Source organism: Calidris pugnax, unplaced genomic scaffold, assembly GCF_001431845.1.
Source record: "Calidris pugnax isolate Ruff unplaced genomic scaffold, ASM143184v1 scaffold7, whole genome shotgun sequence".
In the NCBI taxonomy this organism is placed as follows: domain Eukaryota; kingdom Metazoa; phylum Chordata; class Aves; order Charadriiformes; family Scolopacidae; genus Calidris; species Calidris pugnax.
The window spans coordinates 170,520-186,791 of record NW_015090762.1 but is presented as its reverse complement, the minus strand read 5'-3'; the positions used below and the strand labels follow the sequence as shown (position 1 = coordinate 186,791).

General features: G+C 56.6%; 1 protein-coding gene across 4 annotated transcripts in view; it reads left to right on the top strand.

The window, feature by feature from the left end:
* Positions 1 to 197: 197 nt before the first annotated feature.
* The window catches only part of AP1B1 (adaptor-related protein complex 1 beta 1 subunit), a 26,225-nt gene continuing 10,150 nt past the window's right edge, over positions 198 to 16,272 (top strand). For 3 of the 4 annotated variants that reach the window (XM_014939058.1, XM_014938977.1, XM_014938903.1), the window contains exons 1-12: positions 198 to 385; positions 1,400 to 1,505; positions 4,624 to 4,759; positions 5,677 to 5,922; positions 6,748 to 6,938; positions 8,057 to 8,278; positions 9,765 to 9,885; positions 10,117 to 10,212; positions 11,973 to 12,088; positions 12,949 to 13,114; positions 14,422 to 14,520; positions 15,722 to 15,981. In XM_014939058.1, coding sequence (XP_014794544.1) covers positions 349 to 385; positions 1,400 to 1,505; positions 4,624 to 4,759; positions 5,677 to 5,922; positions 6,748 to 6,938; positions 8,057 to 8,278; positions 9,765 to 9,885; positions 10,117 to 10,212; positions 11,973 to 12,088; positions 12,949 to 13,114; positions 14,422 to 14,520; positions 15,722 to 15,981 — 1,796 coding nt within the window. In that variant the 5' untranslated portion in view covers positions 198 to 348. The remainder of the gene's footprint in view (positions 386 to 1,399; positions 1,506 to 4,623; positions 4,760 to 5,676; positions 5,923 to 6,747; positions 6,939 to 8,056; positions 8,279 to 9,764; positions 9,886 to 10,116; positions 10,213 to 11,972; positions 12,089 to 12,948; positions 13,115 to 14,421; positions 14,521 to 15,721; positions 15,982 to 16,272) is intronic. The other variant, XM_014939137.1, reaches the window with a different exon arrangement.

Below are 16,272 nucleotides of genomic sequence, written 5' to 3'. Positions count from 1 at the left end.
GAGAGGAGCAGATCGGGGCTGGAGCCTGAGCAGGGGTGAAGGCTGGTGTTTTCAGTGACTGCTTTCCTCCTCCTCCTCCTCCTCCACATCCTTGTTGGTGAACCAGCTGATTCCCCACTCATCAGCAGAGCCCGTGGTGTGGCTGCGAGGCGCTCACCCTCCCCTGGAGAACGGGCTCCTCCGGGCGCTTCGTCTCCTTGTGATGCTTCCCATGAGATCCCAAACTCTTTCTCTCCTCTGGCTTTTCCATCCTGGATCTCTCCATTAGTGACCCCAGCCAGGAAGTTGTCCACCCTTAACCTCTCTTGTCTGCCTCCCCCAGGGACCTGCCGCTAGCTGGAGACCACCATGACGGACTCAAAGTACTTCACCACCACGAAGAAAGGTAAGGGAGAGGGACGGGGAGGCTCCCACAATTTTTTCTACAGGTTGTCCCTGCAGCTGGAAGCTGGTGGAGGATCCAGCTCTCATGGGAATGCCCTGAGCCCACGTAGGATAACACCCTGCTCCTTGCTCTGATGCAGCTGAGGTGGCTCCTGGGGTACCACGGGGGTCAGAGCACCTTGTCACCAGCCCCCTGAACCTTGACAAGGCTGTTGGCAACTGGGTTATGGGCTTTAGCAGCTCAGAAGTTCTGGTGGCCCCCTGGGCTGGGATGGAAGCCCTTGGGGTGTTCAGCTTAAGCTCTTTGCAGACCAAGGAATGAATACAGAGGGAAGCCATGTGGCATCTTCCTCTTCAACCTGCTTGCCCAGGAGTGAGCAAAGAGCTCAAGGTGGGAGCCATTGCCTTTGGGCTGGGTCCAGAGCTGACTGGTCTCCTCCAGCAAGGTGCTGGGCCAGAGGGGGTGGTGCTGCCACATGCAGAGTGGGGTTTGGGAGCCACCATCCTTTGTACAGCCTTGAGGAGCAGCTCCCAAAATCCCCCTGCGTTGGCTGCTAGGGGTGCCTGCTGTCATCTGGGCGGCAGTGGGCTCTGCAGGGAGGGGAGGGTTCTCCCAACAGCCATGTGTGGGGCTGGGACTTCACTGTGTGCTGTGATAAACCACCCCCCCAGCCAAAAATACCCGCTGCATAAACCCCACATCCTCTGCTTGAGGTGTGAGGTTCTCCTGCTCATCATTCCTGCGGCATCTCTCATCCCTAAAGCCCTCTAGGGCTGGAGAAGCTGCAGGGATGCACCATCTCCATTTCCATGGATGAACGCTGAGCCCCCAGAGTGGCCCTGACTCTCAGTTAAATCCCCTTTTCCAGCTCCTGGAGCACCCAGGGTGGCAAAGGAAGCCCTGGCATGCAGCGGGTGGGAGCTGGGCTCACCCTCCCCTGGGAGCAGCACCCAGTGGGGGCAGTGAGTGCCCCATCCCCTAACCCCTGAGCTCTCTGTTTTCACCTTCCTCCAGGGGAGATATTTGAGCTGAAAGCTGAACTCAACAGCGACAAGAAGGAGAAGAAGAAGGAGGCTGTGAAGAAGGTGATAGCGTCCATGACTGTTGGCAAAGATGTCAGGTGGGTGGCAGTGCTGTCCCGGGGGCCAAACCGTGCCGGGAGGGTGCCTGGATGGATTGTGGGCTCCCATTTTCCCCCAGGGTTTTTTGTGGGGATTTTCATAGAGTCGTAGAATTGTCTGGGTTGGAGGGAACCTTTCAGATCATCGAGTCCAACCATCAACCCAACACTGACAAACTCACCACTAACCCGTGTCCCTCAGCACCACGTCTGCCCGGCTTTTAAATCCCTCCAGGGATGGGGACTCCACCACTGCCCTGGGCAGCCTCTTCCAATGTTTGGCAACCATTTTGGTGAAGAAATTTTTCCTTCTATCCATCCTAAACCTCCCCTGGTGCAACTTGAGGCCATTTCCTCTTGTCCCATCGCCTGTGACTTGGGAGAAGAGACCGACCCCCCCTGGCTACACCCTCCTTTCAGGGAGTTGGAGAGAGCCAGAAGGTCTCCCCTCAGCCTCCTCTTCTCCAGGCTCAACACCCCCAGCTCCCTCAGCCTCTCCTCACAAGACTTGTGCTCCAGACCCCTCACCATCTTTGTTGCCCTTCTCTGGACCCGCTCCAGCCCCTCAATGTCATTTTTGTGGTGAGGGGCCCAAAACTGGACCCAGCCCTCGAGGTGGGGCCTCAGCAGTGCCCAGTCCAGGGGGACTGTCATTGCCCCAGTCCTGCTGGCCATGCTGTTCTTGATACAGGCCAGGATGCTGTTGGCCACCTGGGAAGGCCACCTTTTTTTTGTCTGGGGCAAGGACTGAGCGAGCTCCTGGCCACAGCTCTGCCTCCTGCGGCGGGAGGGAGATGTTTGTGTGAGCGTGGCCGTCTGGCGGGCGGGGGTTTGCCTGCCTTTGGTGGTAATCTGGCTGAAAGAGGATTGCTCTGGCCGCCAGATAAGTTTGTTGGGATTATTGCCACTTCCTCCAGGTGTTACTAAAACTAAGCAGAAACCCTCCCCGAGCCTTTACGGCAGGGGGTCCTCGTTTCCCCCTCAGCGTCGTTAAGCCTTTTGCAGCCATTCCAGTCCAAAAGGATGAGTGGATGCTTTTCCCTCTTCTCCTTTATCTGTCTGACTGAGCAGTGTGTGGCCCCTCTGTCCCCTCCTCCCTGCACCATCCCATCCCTGCACACCCTTGGTGACACCAGCGCTTTGCTTTTAATGGTGCGTTTTGAGAGTAGATGGAGGAAAACCCCCGTCTGAGCTCTGTATTTGGAAAACCCGTGTCTCCCCAGCTCCCAGAGCGCTCACAGCTCTTGGGGCCACCATGGAGAAGGTGACACTGGACATGGCAGGGACTTGCCTGAGGCTGGTCAGCGCCTGGCAGAAGCTACATCGATTGGAAAGGAAATACCGGCTGCGGCAGCCCGTTTTTTGGGGGGTGTCTGTGCATTTTTTGGCTGCAGGAAAGCACTAAGCACTGCAGGAAAGCACTACTAAGCTCAGCCCTCCCTGGGAGGTGCCTGGTTTAGCCTGGGGTGAGAGCAGTGGAGGTGGGTGACAGCAGGAGCTCTGCCAGGGAACCAGCAAAGCGCCTGCCCCCTGGGCTCTGGGGTGGGCTGGGTCTGATCCTGTAAGAGGTGGCTGGGTGGAAGAGAAGCTTCCAGGAGGAAAGGGACATCTGTCGGGGTGGGATAACTCCCACATTAGCCCTCTGATCTTGATTGCCTCTCCTAAAGTGGTGTGATAGTCTAATTGGGCTGTCTGTGTCATTAATAGTCCAATTGGGCTGTCTTTATCGTCTGTGGTCTCTGGCATCCCGCAGCTCTAGGGTGTTTGGGGAGGAGTAGCCCCCTCAAGTGGTGTAATAGTCTAATTGGGCTGTCTGCATCATTAATAGTCTAATTGGGCTGTCTTTATTGTCTGTGGTCTCTGGCATCCCGCGGCTCTAGGGTGTTTGGGAAGGAGTAGCCCCTTCCACAGCTCCACGAAGGCAGCTCTGATCCATCCTGGCAGAGCATCATAGTGCTGCAGGGCTCACCTGGGGGGAGTGGGGCTGCTCCTTAAACCTAGTCCTGGCTGTTCCCTTCTCTAATGTGATGTTTCCAGTGCAGGACGTGGGGCGGGCGCTCAGCGGTTTATGGCAGGACAGGTTTGATGTCTGCAAAAGCAGAGGGTGGTTTGGATAGAGCTGTGCAGGAGGGATTGGGCAGAAGGTGAGGGGGAAACGGCTCAGAGAATCCCAGACTGGTTTGGGTTGGAAGGAACCTTAAAGCCCACCCAGTGCCACCCCCTGCCCTGGGCAGGGACACCTCCCACCACACCAGCTTGCTCCAAGCCCCCTCCAACCTGCCCTTGAACCCCTCCAGGGATGGGGCAGCCACAGCTTCTCGGGGCAACCTGGGCCAGGCTCTCACCACCCTCACACCAAACAAGTTCTTCCCCACAGCTCAGCTCCATCTCCCCTCTTGCAGGGTCAAACCCTTCCCCCTCCTCCTGTCATCTCCCACATCAAACAAGTTCTTCCCCACAGCTCAGCTCCATCTCCCCTCTTGCAGGGTCAAACCCTTCCCCCTCCTGCTGTCATCTCCCACACCCTCTCACAGGCACCAGAGGCTTTCACACCATCCTGTGTCACCTTCTCCTGGGGCAGGGGACACCCACTGGAGCTGGGATGCAGCGGAGCCATGTGGGAGAGCTCAGTTTCTGCCCATTAGGGACTGGTTTGAGCTGCTTTTGAGAGAGCTGTAAAGAAACCCCCGCTGGGGATGGGTGATTTAGCCACATCATTCACCCTCTCCCCACCTGAGCTGCTCTTGGCCCTGGGGTTTTGCTGTTCAGTGCTTTCTCCCTCACCACCACCATCATCCCTTCTGGGTTTTTTTGTGTCTCAACACATTTTTCCACAGCGGTTTCAGCGGGGGGCTGAAGAAAGGTGCCCCATTTCCCTATTGCCATCATCTCCTCTTCTCTCCTGGCCTTTTTCCTTCCTCCCCAGGAGCTGCCATTGCCTTCTCCTCACCCCATTTCCCCAAGACCTTGCAGAGTGGGCTCCCGTCGTGGGAGAACTTTGGATCTTCTGGCTTCAGGAGTGGGTTGAGCTGTGGGAAGGGGACAGCTGTGCTCCTGGGGGGGTGTCCCGTGGCAGTGGGGTCTCCTTCCCCTGGCTCAGCCCTCCTTTGTGTTTCAGCGCGCTCTTCCCGGACGTGGTGAACTGCATGCAGACGGACAACCTGGAGCTGAAGAAGCTGGTCTACCTCTACCTGATGAACTACGCCAAGAGCCAGCCAGACATGGCCATCATGGCAGTCAACACCTTCGTGAAGGTGAGAGGCGAGGGCTGCACACCCAAGAGCTGGGCTCCGAAGAAAGGACCTTGGGCAGGTTTCCAAAGCCTCTCCCTTCAGGAGCAGGAGCTCCCCTAGCTCTAGGTGACCAAGCCAATTTGTCCAGTCATGCAGAATTCAAACCATTTTCCTGGCAGCTGTGCTGTGCCACTCGCTGTCTCAGTGGCAGCTTGGGCTTGTGGGCAGCTCCCAGGATGGAAGGACCCTCATGTGAGCTGATGCCCTGAAGTCTCTGCAGCCCTCGTGAGCTTTCGAGTTGGAGTTGGGGAACTAAAGAGCGTGTGTGTTAGGAGCCAAGATGTTGCCAGATCACTTTGTGAAAGGGCTTGGTGGGCATTAAGAGGGAGTTCTGGCTTTTTAGGCAGGAAAAAATAAACCCCATGCAATAAACCCGAGAGATGCCTTTCCCAGGTCAGGTGGCCGTTTTGCTGGGTGGCAGCTGCCTTCAGATACTTGGTTTAAGTGACAAGCCATCAGCTTCCTGGAGGTGTGTTTGGAGTGATGGTGTGAAAACTCTGTGGGTGCCAGATTGCAGAAGGAGAAATCAAAGCTCTCTCTCTCTTGGGTGACTTGTTCTTGAGAGCCGAGTGTTAAAACCTTCACAGTGAGGGTGACAGAGCCCTGGAACAGGCTGCCCAGGGAGATTGTGGAGTCCCCTTCTTTGGAGATTTTCAAGACCCGCCTGGATGCTCCTGAGTAACATGCTCTAGCTCTAGGCAATCCTGCTTCAGCAGGGGAGTTGGACTAGATGATCTCTATGGTCCCTTCCAACTCTAAAATTCAGTGAAACCTCTAGACTTCAGGAACCCAAAGGAGAACGGAGGTCCCGAAGCCACCTGTGATTCAAAGAGAAGAGACCCTGGAAACCTAACCTCCTCCTCCTCTCATCCCTGCAGGACTGTGAGGACCCAAACCCTCTGATCCGGGCTCTGGCTGTGCGGACCATGGGCTGCATCCGTGTGGACAAGATCACGGAGTATCTGTGCGAGCCCCTGCGGAAGTGCCTGAAGGACGAGGACCCGTACGTGCGCAAGACGGCAGCCGTCTGCGTGGCGAAGCTCCACGACATCAACGCCCAGCTGGTGGAGGACCAGGGCTTCCTGGACACCCTTAAGGACCTCATCTCGGACTCCAACCCCATGGTGATTATTTTTTGCCTTCCCCATCCTCTTTTTCTCTTCATCTGAATGACGGTAAATGCTCTCCCTTCATCTTCACATGCTGACTTCTTTCCTCTCTTGCTCCCTTTCGCTCTCTTCTTGGTGCTTAACAGACCATTTTTGGGGACAGCTGTTTCTGAGGGTTGCAGGCTGTGTTCCTTCCTTGGATGGAAAGTATCTCCAGTTCCTTGGCAGTGTGTTATTAATGTTCCCAGTGTGGAGGAGGTGGCCCTGGCCAGCTCAGAGCAGGGGATGGTGGCAGAGGGGAGCCAATGCTTGGCTCTGGTACCACGTAGCTGGTGGCTTTCGCTTCTGGGGAGGGTTTTCTAGCAGCTGGGCTTTGGGCAGCATTAGTCTCTCTGCTTTTCACCAAGCATAAGAAATTTTAAAGCCTGCTTTCCCCAGGATTTCTCTTCCCCCAGCCTTTACTGCTCTTCTGACCTTGCCGTGGGCATAGTGATGAGCCTGGGATCTGCCACAGAAAGCCACGGGGCTTCTCCGAGCTGCCCTGAGAAGGGGAGAGGGAGCAGGTTCCTCTGTGCTGGGCACGGGGCCAAGGATGACTCCCAGTGAAGATGTGGGAAGTGCTGGAGATGTGGCGTGGGTGGTGGGACCGTGCTGGCGGTGATTGCTCATCTCCTGAGGATCAGCTGGTGGGGAGGGAGGGAGAAGCTGATGCCCAGATGTCACTGGGATGTGAGATGCTGATATTGAGGATGCAGCTCATCCATTTTCACCAGCTTTCCCCCCCGAGGCTGCTGAAGCACGTTTGGTGTCACCTAACACGTGTCCTGTCCCCTCTGGCAGGTAGTGGCCAATGCAGTAGCAGCTCTGTCGGAAATAGCGGAGTCTCACCCAAGCAGTAACCTCCTGGACCTCAACCCCCAGTCCATCAACAAGCTGCTCACGGCCTTGAACGAGTGCACGGAGTGGGGCCAGATCTTCATCCTGGACTGCCTGGCCAACTACATGCCCAAGGATGATCGGGAGGCCCAGAGGTGAGGGAGGCTCTGGGTACTTCTAGGGCAATGATGGCTTCAGGGCACCACGGACCGGCTGGGGAGGGAGACAGATGGGTATGGACACTGTTCTCCAAATATCTTCATCCTCCTGACCTGCTGTGGGAGGTGGGACAGTGGGCACCTTCAGGCCACCATGCCTCGGGCACAGCCACCTGGGGACTGCCGTGGTCCCATAGTGAGCCATGTCCCCTCACTGGCATGGGGATTGCGCTTCCAGAGCCTCTTTAAAACATGGCTTGACCGTGCAGCCGGGCAGGATGGGCACCAGGGAGCTTGGAAAGGGGGTCATGGCCACAGGGTTTTGTAAAGGCTGGGAAATAACCATCACTGGGGTGTTTAAGAGCCAGTCCAGCATCTCTTGGGAAGGTCTTGAGTGCTGCTCAGCTGTCTCCTGCTCCAAACCCTGCCAGTGCTGCCTTCTTCATTGTCCCCCTGTACTCGGCACTGGTGAGGCCTCACCTTGAGTACTGTGTCCAGTTTTGGGCCCCCTACCATAAAAAAGACATTGAGGTGCTGGAGCGGGTCCAGAGAAGGGCGACAAAGATGGTGAGGGGTCTGGAGATTAAGTCGTATGAGGAGAGGCTGAGGGAGCTGGGGTTATTCAGCCTGGAGAAGAGGAGGCTGAGGGGAGACCTTATTGCTCTCTACACCTCCCTGAAAGGAGGGGGTAGAGAGGTGGGGGTCGGTCTCTTCTCCCAAGGAACAGGCGATGGGACAAGAGGAGACAGCCTCAGGTTGTGTCAGGGAAGGTTTAGGATGGATATTAGGAAAAATTTTTTCACTGAAAGGGTTCTCAGCCATTGGAATGGGCTGCCCAGGGAGGTGGTTGAGGCCCCATCCCTGGAGGTGTTCAAAAGACGGGTTGATGTAGTGCTGGGAGGTCTGGTTTAGTGATGATGCTCCTTGTTTGTTGTGTGGGTGTCTATTTTTGTCAGTGAGGGTGACGGTTGGACAAGATGATCTTTAAGGTCCCTTCCAACCTAGAAGATTCTGTGATTCTGTGATTCTGTACTAGCAGTAATATTTAGGCAAGAAGATAAACCGTGATCATTTTCTTTCCCTTCTCCTTCCCCCTCGTCCCCCAAACCCCCCAGCATTTGCGAGCGGGTGACGCCCCGCCTGTCACACGCCAACTCGGCGGTGGTGCTCTCGGCGGTGAAGGTGCTGATGAAGTTCATGGAGATGCTGTCCAAGGACCTGGATTATTACGGCACGCTGCTGAAGAAGCTGGCCCCGCCGCTGGTCACCCTGCTCTCCGCCGAGCCCGAGCTGCAGTACGTGGCTCTCCGCAACATCAACCTCATCGTGCAGAAGAGGTGGGTGCCCCCATCACGGCAGGAGGGACCCTCTCGGGCTATCCCTCTTCTCTATGGGTGCTGCTTCCCAATGTGGCAGTCCCTCTGATGGCAGCAGTGTTGGGGTTTTGCTGACACAGCCTTCTCTAATGTTTAAAATCCAAGGGCTTGAGGTGAGGCAATGGGCGGGAGCTAAGCTGGGATCTCCAGGAGGAGTTTATTTTATCATTGGGTTGGAAGGGACCTTAAAGATCATCGAGCTCTGCCCCTCTGTCTGGGCAGGGACACCTCCCACCAACCCAGGTTGCTCCAAGCCCCATCCAGCCTGGTCTTGAACCCCTCCAGGGATGGGGCAGCCACAACCCACCCTGGGCACCCTGTTCCGGTGCTTCGTTATTAAATTTTAATTAATTTAGGGGGAGCAAAGGATGGAAAAGCAAAAAGCTGAGACTTTGGTTGAGTCTTAAAATGTCTTAATTGAGGAGTTTTTGTGAGATCAGCTCCTTTCTGTGTAGTTGTCCTCTTTGCACAAGTGCTGAGAGTCCTTTTGTCCCTTGGCTGATCTAACATCGCTGGTGGACAGGAGGTGTGTGAGGCCCCACGTGTGTGCCCCGGGCAGAACTGGCCCAGCTGGAGAGCCACGCTCTGCGGTGACAGCCACGATCAGATGATCTGCTGTCCCACCAGTTATCTCCATGGCCAGCTATTAAAAATAGCAGCAACTTCTGGGAGAAGTGGAAAGCAATTAACGTCCCTGGGAGCGGGAAGGTGGAAGGCAGGTTGGCCCCTTGGAGCTGTGGCCTGTCCCTTCCCCAGTTTAGAGAGAGGATGATGTGGTGAGGAAGGTCCAGCCCGGCCCTGTGCCCTCCTCCCACACGAGATGTCCCCTCCAACCTTGGCAGGACAAACCTCCCCTGTTGCTTTTTCATCTGGTCCTTGTTTGCGGCAAGGTTGTGCCAGCGAAGGGGAGCCAAGGGACAGAGTCCTGGGGGGATAATTGGGGCATTTTGGGTTTCTTGGCATTGAACAGGCCCCCAGAACCTTGTGTTTGTGGCCAAGGAGCCTCATCCTCCTGGCCCAGAGCTGTTTGCTCTCTGGGTTTCCCTACCTTATGTCCTTGGTGTCCCCAAGCCCTCACCAGCCTGGCCCCAGCCAGGGGCTGATGATTGATGCTCACAGCTGGTTAATGAAGTAATGAATTTGCAAGGCCTCAGGCATTAGCTGGCTTGTAGGGTCAGGCAGATGAGTCCCCATCCATCTCCTGACCAGCGTGCAGCTTTCTGGGGAGGACGACTCCCTTTTTGCCCTGCTTTGCCTGCTGGTCACTGCTTGGGAGGTGGGAGCAGAGCTCAGGTCTTGCCTCTGCCACTAGAGAAATCATCCGATAGCAGTACTGGGTGTCCAGAAAGCTCTGGAGAAAACCATGGAGGACTTTTGATGTTGGTCTTTGTGGTCAAAGTGAAAGAGTGTGTGTCTCCCTTAATTGCTGCCTCTCGTTGTTGTCCAGGCCCGAGATCCTGAAGCACGAGATGAAGGTGTTCTTTGTGAAGTACAACGACCCCATCTATGTCAAACTGGAGAAGCTGGACATCATGATCCGCCTGGCTTCCCAGGCCAACATCGCTCAGGTCAGGCTCTGCCCGGCCGTGCTGCTGGGCTGGTTGGGCACCAAAGGGGATGTCTGGGGGGGCTCCAGCCCCATGGGCAAGGGATTTGCTCAAGAAATCCTAGACCCAGCTTTGCAGGACACTGGTGGGAGCAGCTGTACCACCGAGTCTGCTTCTGCTAGGTCACTGTCCTGCGTTTCTGGTGGCTTTTCCTTGCTTGCTGGGCTCTCACTGCCGTGTCCCCTGTGGCAGGTGCTGGCAGAGCTGAAGGAATACGCCACGGAGGTGGACGTGGACTTTGTGAGGAAGGCAGTTCGAGCCATCGGGCGCTGTGCCATCAAGGTGGAGGTGAGGGCTGGGTCACTTTGGGTCCCCATGGCAGCTGGGGCTGGGCAAGACATCACCCTCCAGCACGGGGAGGATGAGCTGGGGGGTCATCCCACCCCCAGGAGATGGCACTGTCCTGACACCCTAGAGCCTTGGTGGGCCTGGGGATGTTCTGGGGGGGATGTGTGGAGTTTTTCATCCCCTTACCCTTTGCCACTGGAGGAGGCACACACTCCAGTGCAGACCCAGCTGCCTGATGTTAATGCAGCAGATGACCCAAGTGGCTTTTTGGGGGGGTGGGGCTCTGGAGGGAGCTAATCCCTTACTGAAGGGAGGCTTTGCTTCCCCTGGGGGGTAATTTGAAGAAGGGGATTATCGAAAGCCTTGCTGTGGCCCAGACACACAGGCAAGGTCATGTACCTTTGAGCCTGCTGATATCTCACCGGGTTTACCTCGGGGCGTCCTCGGTCCCAGGAGACAAACCGCTGGACACCAGTGAGTTGGGCAGGAGGAGATGGGCTGGGGGTGGCTCTGGCTTTGCTTCCCACTGGCAGCCAGGCTCTGCCATTCCAGTGATCCCTCCGCAGCGAAGCCAGCCTTTCCTGGGGGGTTTATTGCCACGATACTTGCTGGTTTTATAGAATCATAGAATTGCCCAGGCTGGAAGGGACCTCCAAAGGCCATCTAGTCCCACCCCCCCGCAGTCAGCAGGGACACCCCCAACTAGACCAGGTTGCCCAGGGCCTCGTCGAGCCTCTCCTTGAATATCTCCAGGGAAGGGGCCTCAACCACCTCCCTGGGCAACCTGTTCCAGTGCTCCACCACCCTCACAGTGAAGAACCCTCTCCTCATCTCCAGTCTAAATCTGTTCCCCTCCAGCTTGAAGCCATTGCCCCTCGTCCTGTCACTGCAGGCCTTTCTAAACAGGCTCTCCCCAGCCTTCCTGTAGCCTCCCTTCAGGTACTGGAAGGCTGCTATTAGGTCTCCCCGGAGCCTCCTCTTCTCCAGGCTGAACAACCCCAGCTCCCTCAGCCTGTCCTCGGAGCAGAGGTGCTCCATCCCCCTGATCATCCTTGTGGCCCTCCTCTGGACCCTCTCCATCAGGTCCATGTCCTTCTTATATTGAGGGCTCCAGACCTGCACACAATACTCCAGGTGAGGTCTCACCAGAGCAGAGTAAAGCAGAAGAATCCCCTCTCTGGACCTGCTGGCAACGCTTCTTTTGATGCAGCCCAGGATGCGATTGTCCTTCTGGGCTGCCAGTGCCCACTGCCTGCTCATGTCCAGCTTCTCGTCCACCAGCACCCCCAAGTCCCTTTCCTCAGGGCTGCTTTCCAATACCTCACCCCCAGTCTGTACTGATGGTGAGGATTGTTCTGGCCCAGGTGCAGAACCTTGCACTTGTTCTTGTTGTTTTTCCCCTGTTCATGCTGAGCCGTGTGGCTGTGAAGCTCCAAACTAAAGGTGCCCTACCAAGCTGAGATCTAGGCTCGCTGCTGCACTCCAGCACCTGATGGTCTGAAATGCATCCCATGGGAGCAGGGAGGAAGTGGGGTGGGAGAAGAGGAGGCTCTGGGAGCGTGCAGGGGGGACGAGGAGGAGCCAGACCTGGATGGGAAGGGGAGACCATGCCTGTGTGTCCTCCGTTCTGGTCTGGGTTGGGTTTGGGGGGGAGATACGGAGGGGATAAAGCAGCAAGGAGGGGGTGTGGGAAGGGCAGCAGAGGCTTTGGGATGGGGATGTAAAAGCATCACTGCTGACTGACCATGTCCCTCCCGCAGCAATCGGCCGAGCGCTGTGTCAGCACCCTGCTGGACCTCATCCAGACCAAAGTCAACTACGTGGTGCAGGAGGCCATCGTCGTCATCAAGGACATCTTCCGCAAGTACCCCAACAAGTGCGTGGGGGCTGCCTTGGAGCCTTGGGTGGATTCTCTTGGTCCTAGATGGGCTTCTTCTACCCCTCTGTGCTTGGGGGGAGGGCCCTACAAAGATCTGGGGATGGCAAGGGACAGGGGGCTGCACCCTCCTGGTGGGATGGCTGGTGGTGAAGCTACCTGGAGCCTCCCTGCAGTGAAGGTGGCTTTGGGTTTTTTGCCATTCAGAGTTGTGATCACCAGTCAGTGCTGCCCCAGGAGTTAAGCTGGGGGCAGAAAAGCTGTCCTCAGCCCTGGGGACATCCCCAGCCCCATGATGGCAGTCCCAGGTCCAGACACCCAAATGGACAGGAGCTGCCAGAGACCTTGAGGTCCCTCAAGTCAGCATAAACCACCTCTGGGTCCTAATTCAGTGCTCCTGATGCTGGAACAAGGGCAGGAGGAGGAGGAGGGGAGTGATCCAGCTGAGCCAGGATGAACAGGCAACTCTATGATCAGGAAGTCATGCACTAATAGTGGTAATATATACTAATGAGCTGAATTAATAACGAACAGGAACTCTGCACAAATAGGCAGTGACTCAGGGCTGCTGTGGAGAGGAGGGAGACCGGATGAGCGGGGCTGAGAAGTTCATTGAGGGTCGGGGCTGGCGAGTAGGGGAACGTGCTGTGGGGCTGGAGAGGGATTGGTGTGGGCAGTGTCATGTTGTGTCACAGCCTTGGGGAGAGGGGACAGCCCCAGGAAGGTGACAGGGGCTGTTGCCAGTGCCCTTGGTGATGTCCTGGTTCTGCTGAGGGCGGATGGGACGTGGTTTGGAGTTAGAGTGGAGCTGGGACTTGGGTTTCTTGCTTTTGGTGAACACCTTACCTCTTCTTGGGAAGGTATGAGAGTGTCATCGCCACCCTCTGTGAGAACCTGGACTCCCTGGATGAGCCCGAGGCCCGGGCTGCCATGATCTGGATCGTGGGAGAGTACGCCGAGCGGATCGACAACGCCGACGAGCTGCTGGAGAGCTTCCTGGAGGGATTCCACGATGAGAGCACCCAGGTGCAGTGTCCCACCCATGGGGGGCAGCCCCCCCCCACGCCATGCAGGGGTCTGACCACCAGCAGGACCAGCTGGTTGAGGGGTGACACTGTGACAAAGGTGGTGTTAATCAGTGTAAATGAATCCATTTGCTCTAGCAGCATCGTGAAGGTGTTTTGCTTCCAGGTGTTTGGAAGTGGTGTCCCCACAGCAGCTTTGGGTGAGAATATGGCCCATAAAGTGCCACCATAGTGAATGTCCCAAGCCTTCCTTAATAGCTGGGAGGGATCACCTGGTTGCTTGGTCATTCCTCTATGTCAGGCCAGGATGAGCCTTTTGGAGCTGGAAAACAGAGGCAGCTGGAATGAGCAGAGGGAGGTGCCCACCCCTTCTGCTGGGGCAGCTGAGGCCGGTGGTTTTGCCTGTGGAAATTTTGGGGGGGTTTCCATCTATGGGAACTTCCTGTCAACACCATGAAACTAAGTCACGATGAGTAGGGAAAAGTCTATAAAGGCAAAATAACGAAGCCAGCGATCCTGGGCGCCCCGTTGCAGGTCTAAAGGGACTGTCTGGGGGTAAATCCCTACGGCTGATCCTCATAAAAGTCAGAGGATGCTCTGGCCTTTGCCCTGGTGGGACAGTGTAACCCAGTCCTGAGATCTTGCCCAGTAACCTCGGTGTGAACCGTGGCTCTGATGGGCCCAGAGCGCGGTAATCGGCTTGGAACAGGTTGCAGACCCGGCTGGGAGCCAGGCAGGGTGCCCTGACCCTTGTCACCGCCGCTTAAGCGGTCGCTGTGTGATCCCTAGATAGATTGGATCACTGGGCCAAGATCAACGGCATGAGTTTCAACAAGGGCAAGTGCCAGGTCCTGCACTTGGGCCACACCAACCCCCTGCAGCGCTACAGGCTGGGGGAAGTGTGGCTGGAGCTGCCTGGAGGAAAGAGACCTGGGGGTTCTCATTGACAAACGGCTGAATATGAGCCGGCCGTGTGCCCAGGGGGGCAAGAAAGCCAATGGCATCCTGGCTTGTATCAAAAATAGTGTGAGCAGCAGAAGTAGGGAGGTGATTGTGCCCCTGTACTCAGCACTGGGGAGGCCACACCTCGAGTGTTGTGTCCAGTTTTGGGCACCTCAATCCAAGAGAGATCAGAGTAGGGGAGATGGTTGGACTCGATGATCCCAAGGGTCTCTTCCAACCTCAATGATTCTATGAAAGGCAGGTTGGGCTTGTGTCCCAGCAGCACGTACTGGGGGGAGATTCATGCCCAGGAATGGCGTGGTCGGTCTGTCTGTCTCTCCTTAACCCTCTTCTGTCTGTCTGCAGGTCCAGCTGCAGCTGCTGACAGCCATCGTGAAGCTCTTCCTGAAGAAGCCCACGGAGACGCAGGAGCTGGTGCAGCAGGTTCTGAGCTTGGCCACGCAGGTGGGTGACGGCTCCTTCCCAGGGGAAGGGCTTCCCGTGGCCTTCACATCCCCTCCCGAGGCAGCGGGAACGCCTTGGGAATGCAGGACCCATGGCAGGAGGCAGATAGTTGGAGCTTGATTCTGGAAAAGCTGGTAGTTAGTCCTGGAGAGCGAGGACACCATCTCCCGTAGCACAGGAGGGCTGTGTCCCTGCCACCCCATTCCCAAGGTGGGGTTCCCCACAGGAGCAGGGCTGTATGGATTCAACACTGCCCTTAAAGGCTGAAGGGGTGATATCACAGAATCACAGAATCTTCTAGGTTGGAAGGGACCTTAAAGATCATCTTGTCCAACCGTCAACCTCACTGACAAAAATAGACACCCACACAACAAACAAGGAGCATCATCACTAAACCAGACCTCCCAGCACTACATCAACCCGGCTTTTGAACACCTCCAGGGATGGGGCCTCAACCACCTCCCTGGGCAGCCCATTCCAATGCCTGAGAACCCTTTCAGTGAAAAAATTTTTCCTAATATCCAGCCTGAACCTCCCCTGGCGCAACTTGAGGCCATTTCCTCTCGTCCTGTCGCCTGTGACTTGAGAAAAGAGACCGACCCCCACCTCTCTACACCCTCCTTTCAGGGAGTTGGAGAGAGCAATAAGGTCTCCCCTCAGCCTCCTCTTCTCCAGGCTGAATAACCCCAGTTCCCTCAGCCTCTCCTCATAAGACTTATTCTCCAGACCCCTCACCAGCTTCTTTTTTTTGGGAAGGGGCCCAAAACTGGACACAGCACTCGAGGTGAGGCCTCACCAGATCACCTCTCAGGCCCTACTCCCCACACTGTTCCTGACACAGGCCAGGATGCCGTTGGCCTTCTTGGCCACCTGGGCACACTGCTGGCTCATGTTCAGCCGACAGTCGACCAACACCCCCAGACCCAAATGGAAGGGGATTTCCATGAGTTTGGGGAGCCGTGCTGGGACCGCTTGCTGAAAGGCCCAGTTGGGTGAACTGGTGTCTCCAGTGGTGCAGCGAAGCGCCGTGGCCTCTCCAGCAGAGGTGTGACATAAATAGCTTTAACTTTTTATCCCCGGGATCCCTCTAACGCTACAGAGAGACTTAGATGGGGCCGGGATGCTCCGAGTTGCTCTGTAGTTGCTGCAGCTTCCCCTTGCCCCATGGTTTCGGCACTAACCCCCCCCGTGATTCCCAAAGGACTCCGACAACCCCGACCTGCGGGACCGTGGCTACATCTACTGGCGCCTGCTCTCCACCGACCCCGTGGCCGCCAAGGAGGTGGTGCTGGCCGAGAAGCCCCTCATCTCCGAGGAGACGGACCTGATCGAGCCCACGCTCCTGGACGAGCTCATCTGCTACATCGGGACGCTGGCCTCTGTCTACCACAAACCCCCCAGCGCCTTCGTGGAGGGGAGCAGGGGGGTCGTGCACAAGAGTTTGCCCCCGCGGACGGGCTCGTGAGTATCTCCTTCTCCTCTGAATGACTCCCCACCCCACTCAGGGACTTACAGGGCTGGGTCTGTGCCATGGGCAGGTTGGATGCTGGGCCAAGCGGTTGCCGTGGCCATGCAGAGCTGGCTTTGTGTCCTCTAAAGCCACCCTGTTCCCAAGGTGGGGTTCCCCACAGGAGCAGGGCTGTATAGAATCATAGAATCATCGAGGTTGGAAGAGACCCTTGGGATCATCGAGTCCAACCATCTCCCCTACTCTACAAAGTCCTCCCCTACACCATGTCCCTCAGCACTGCA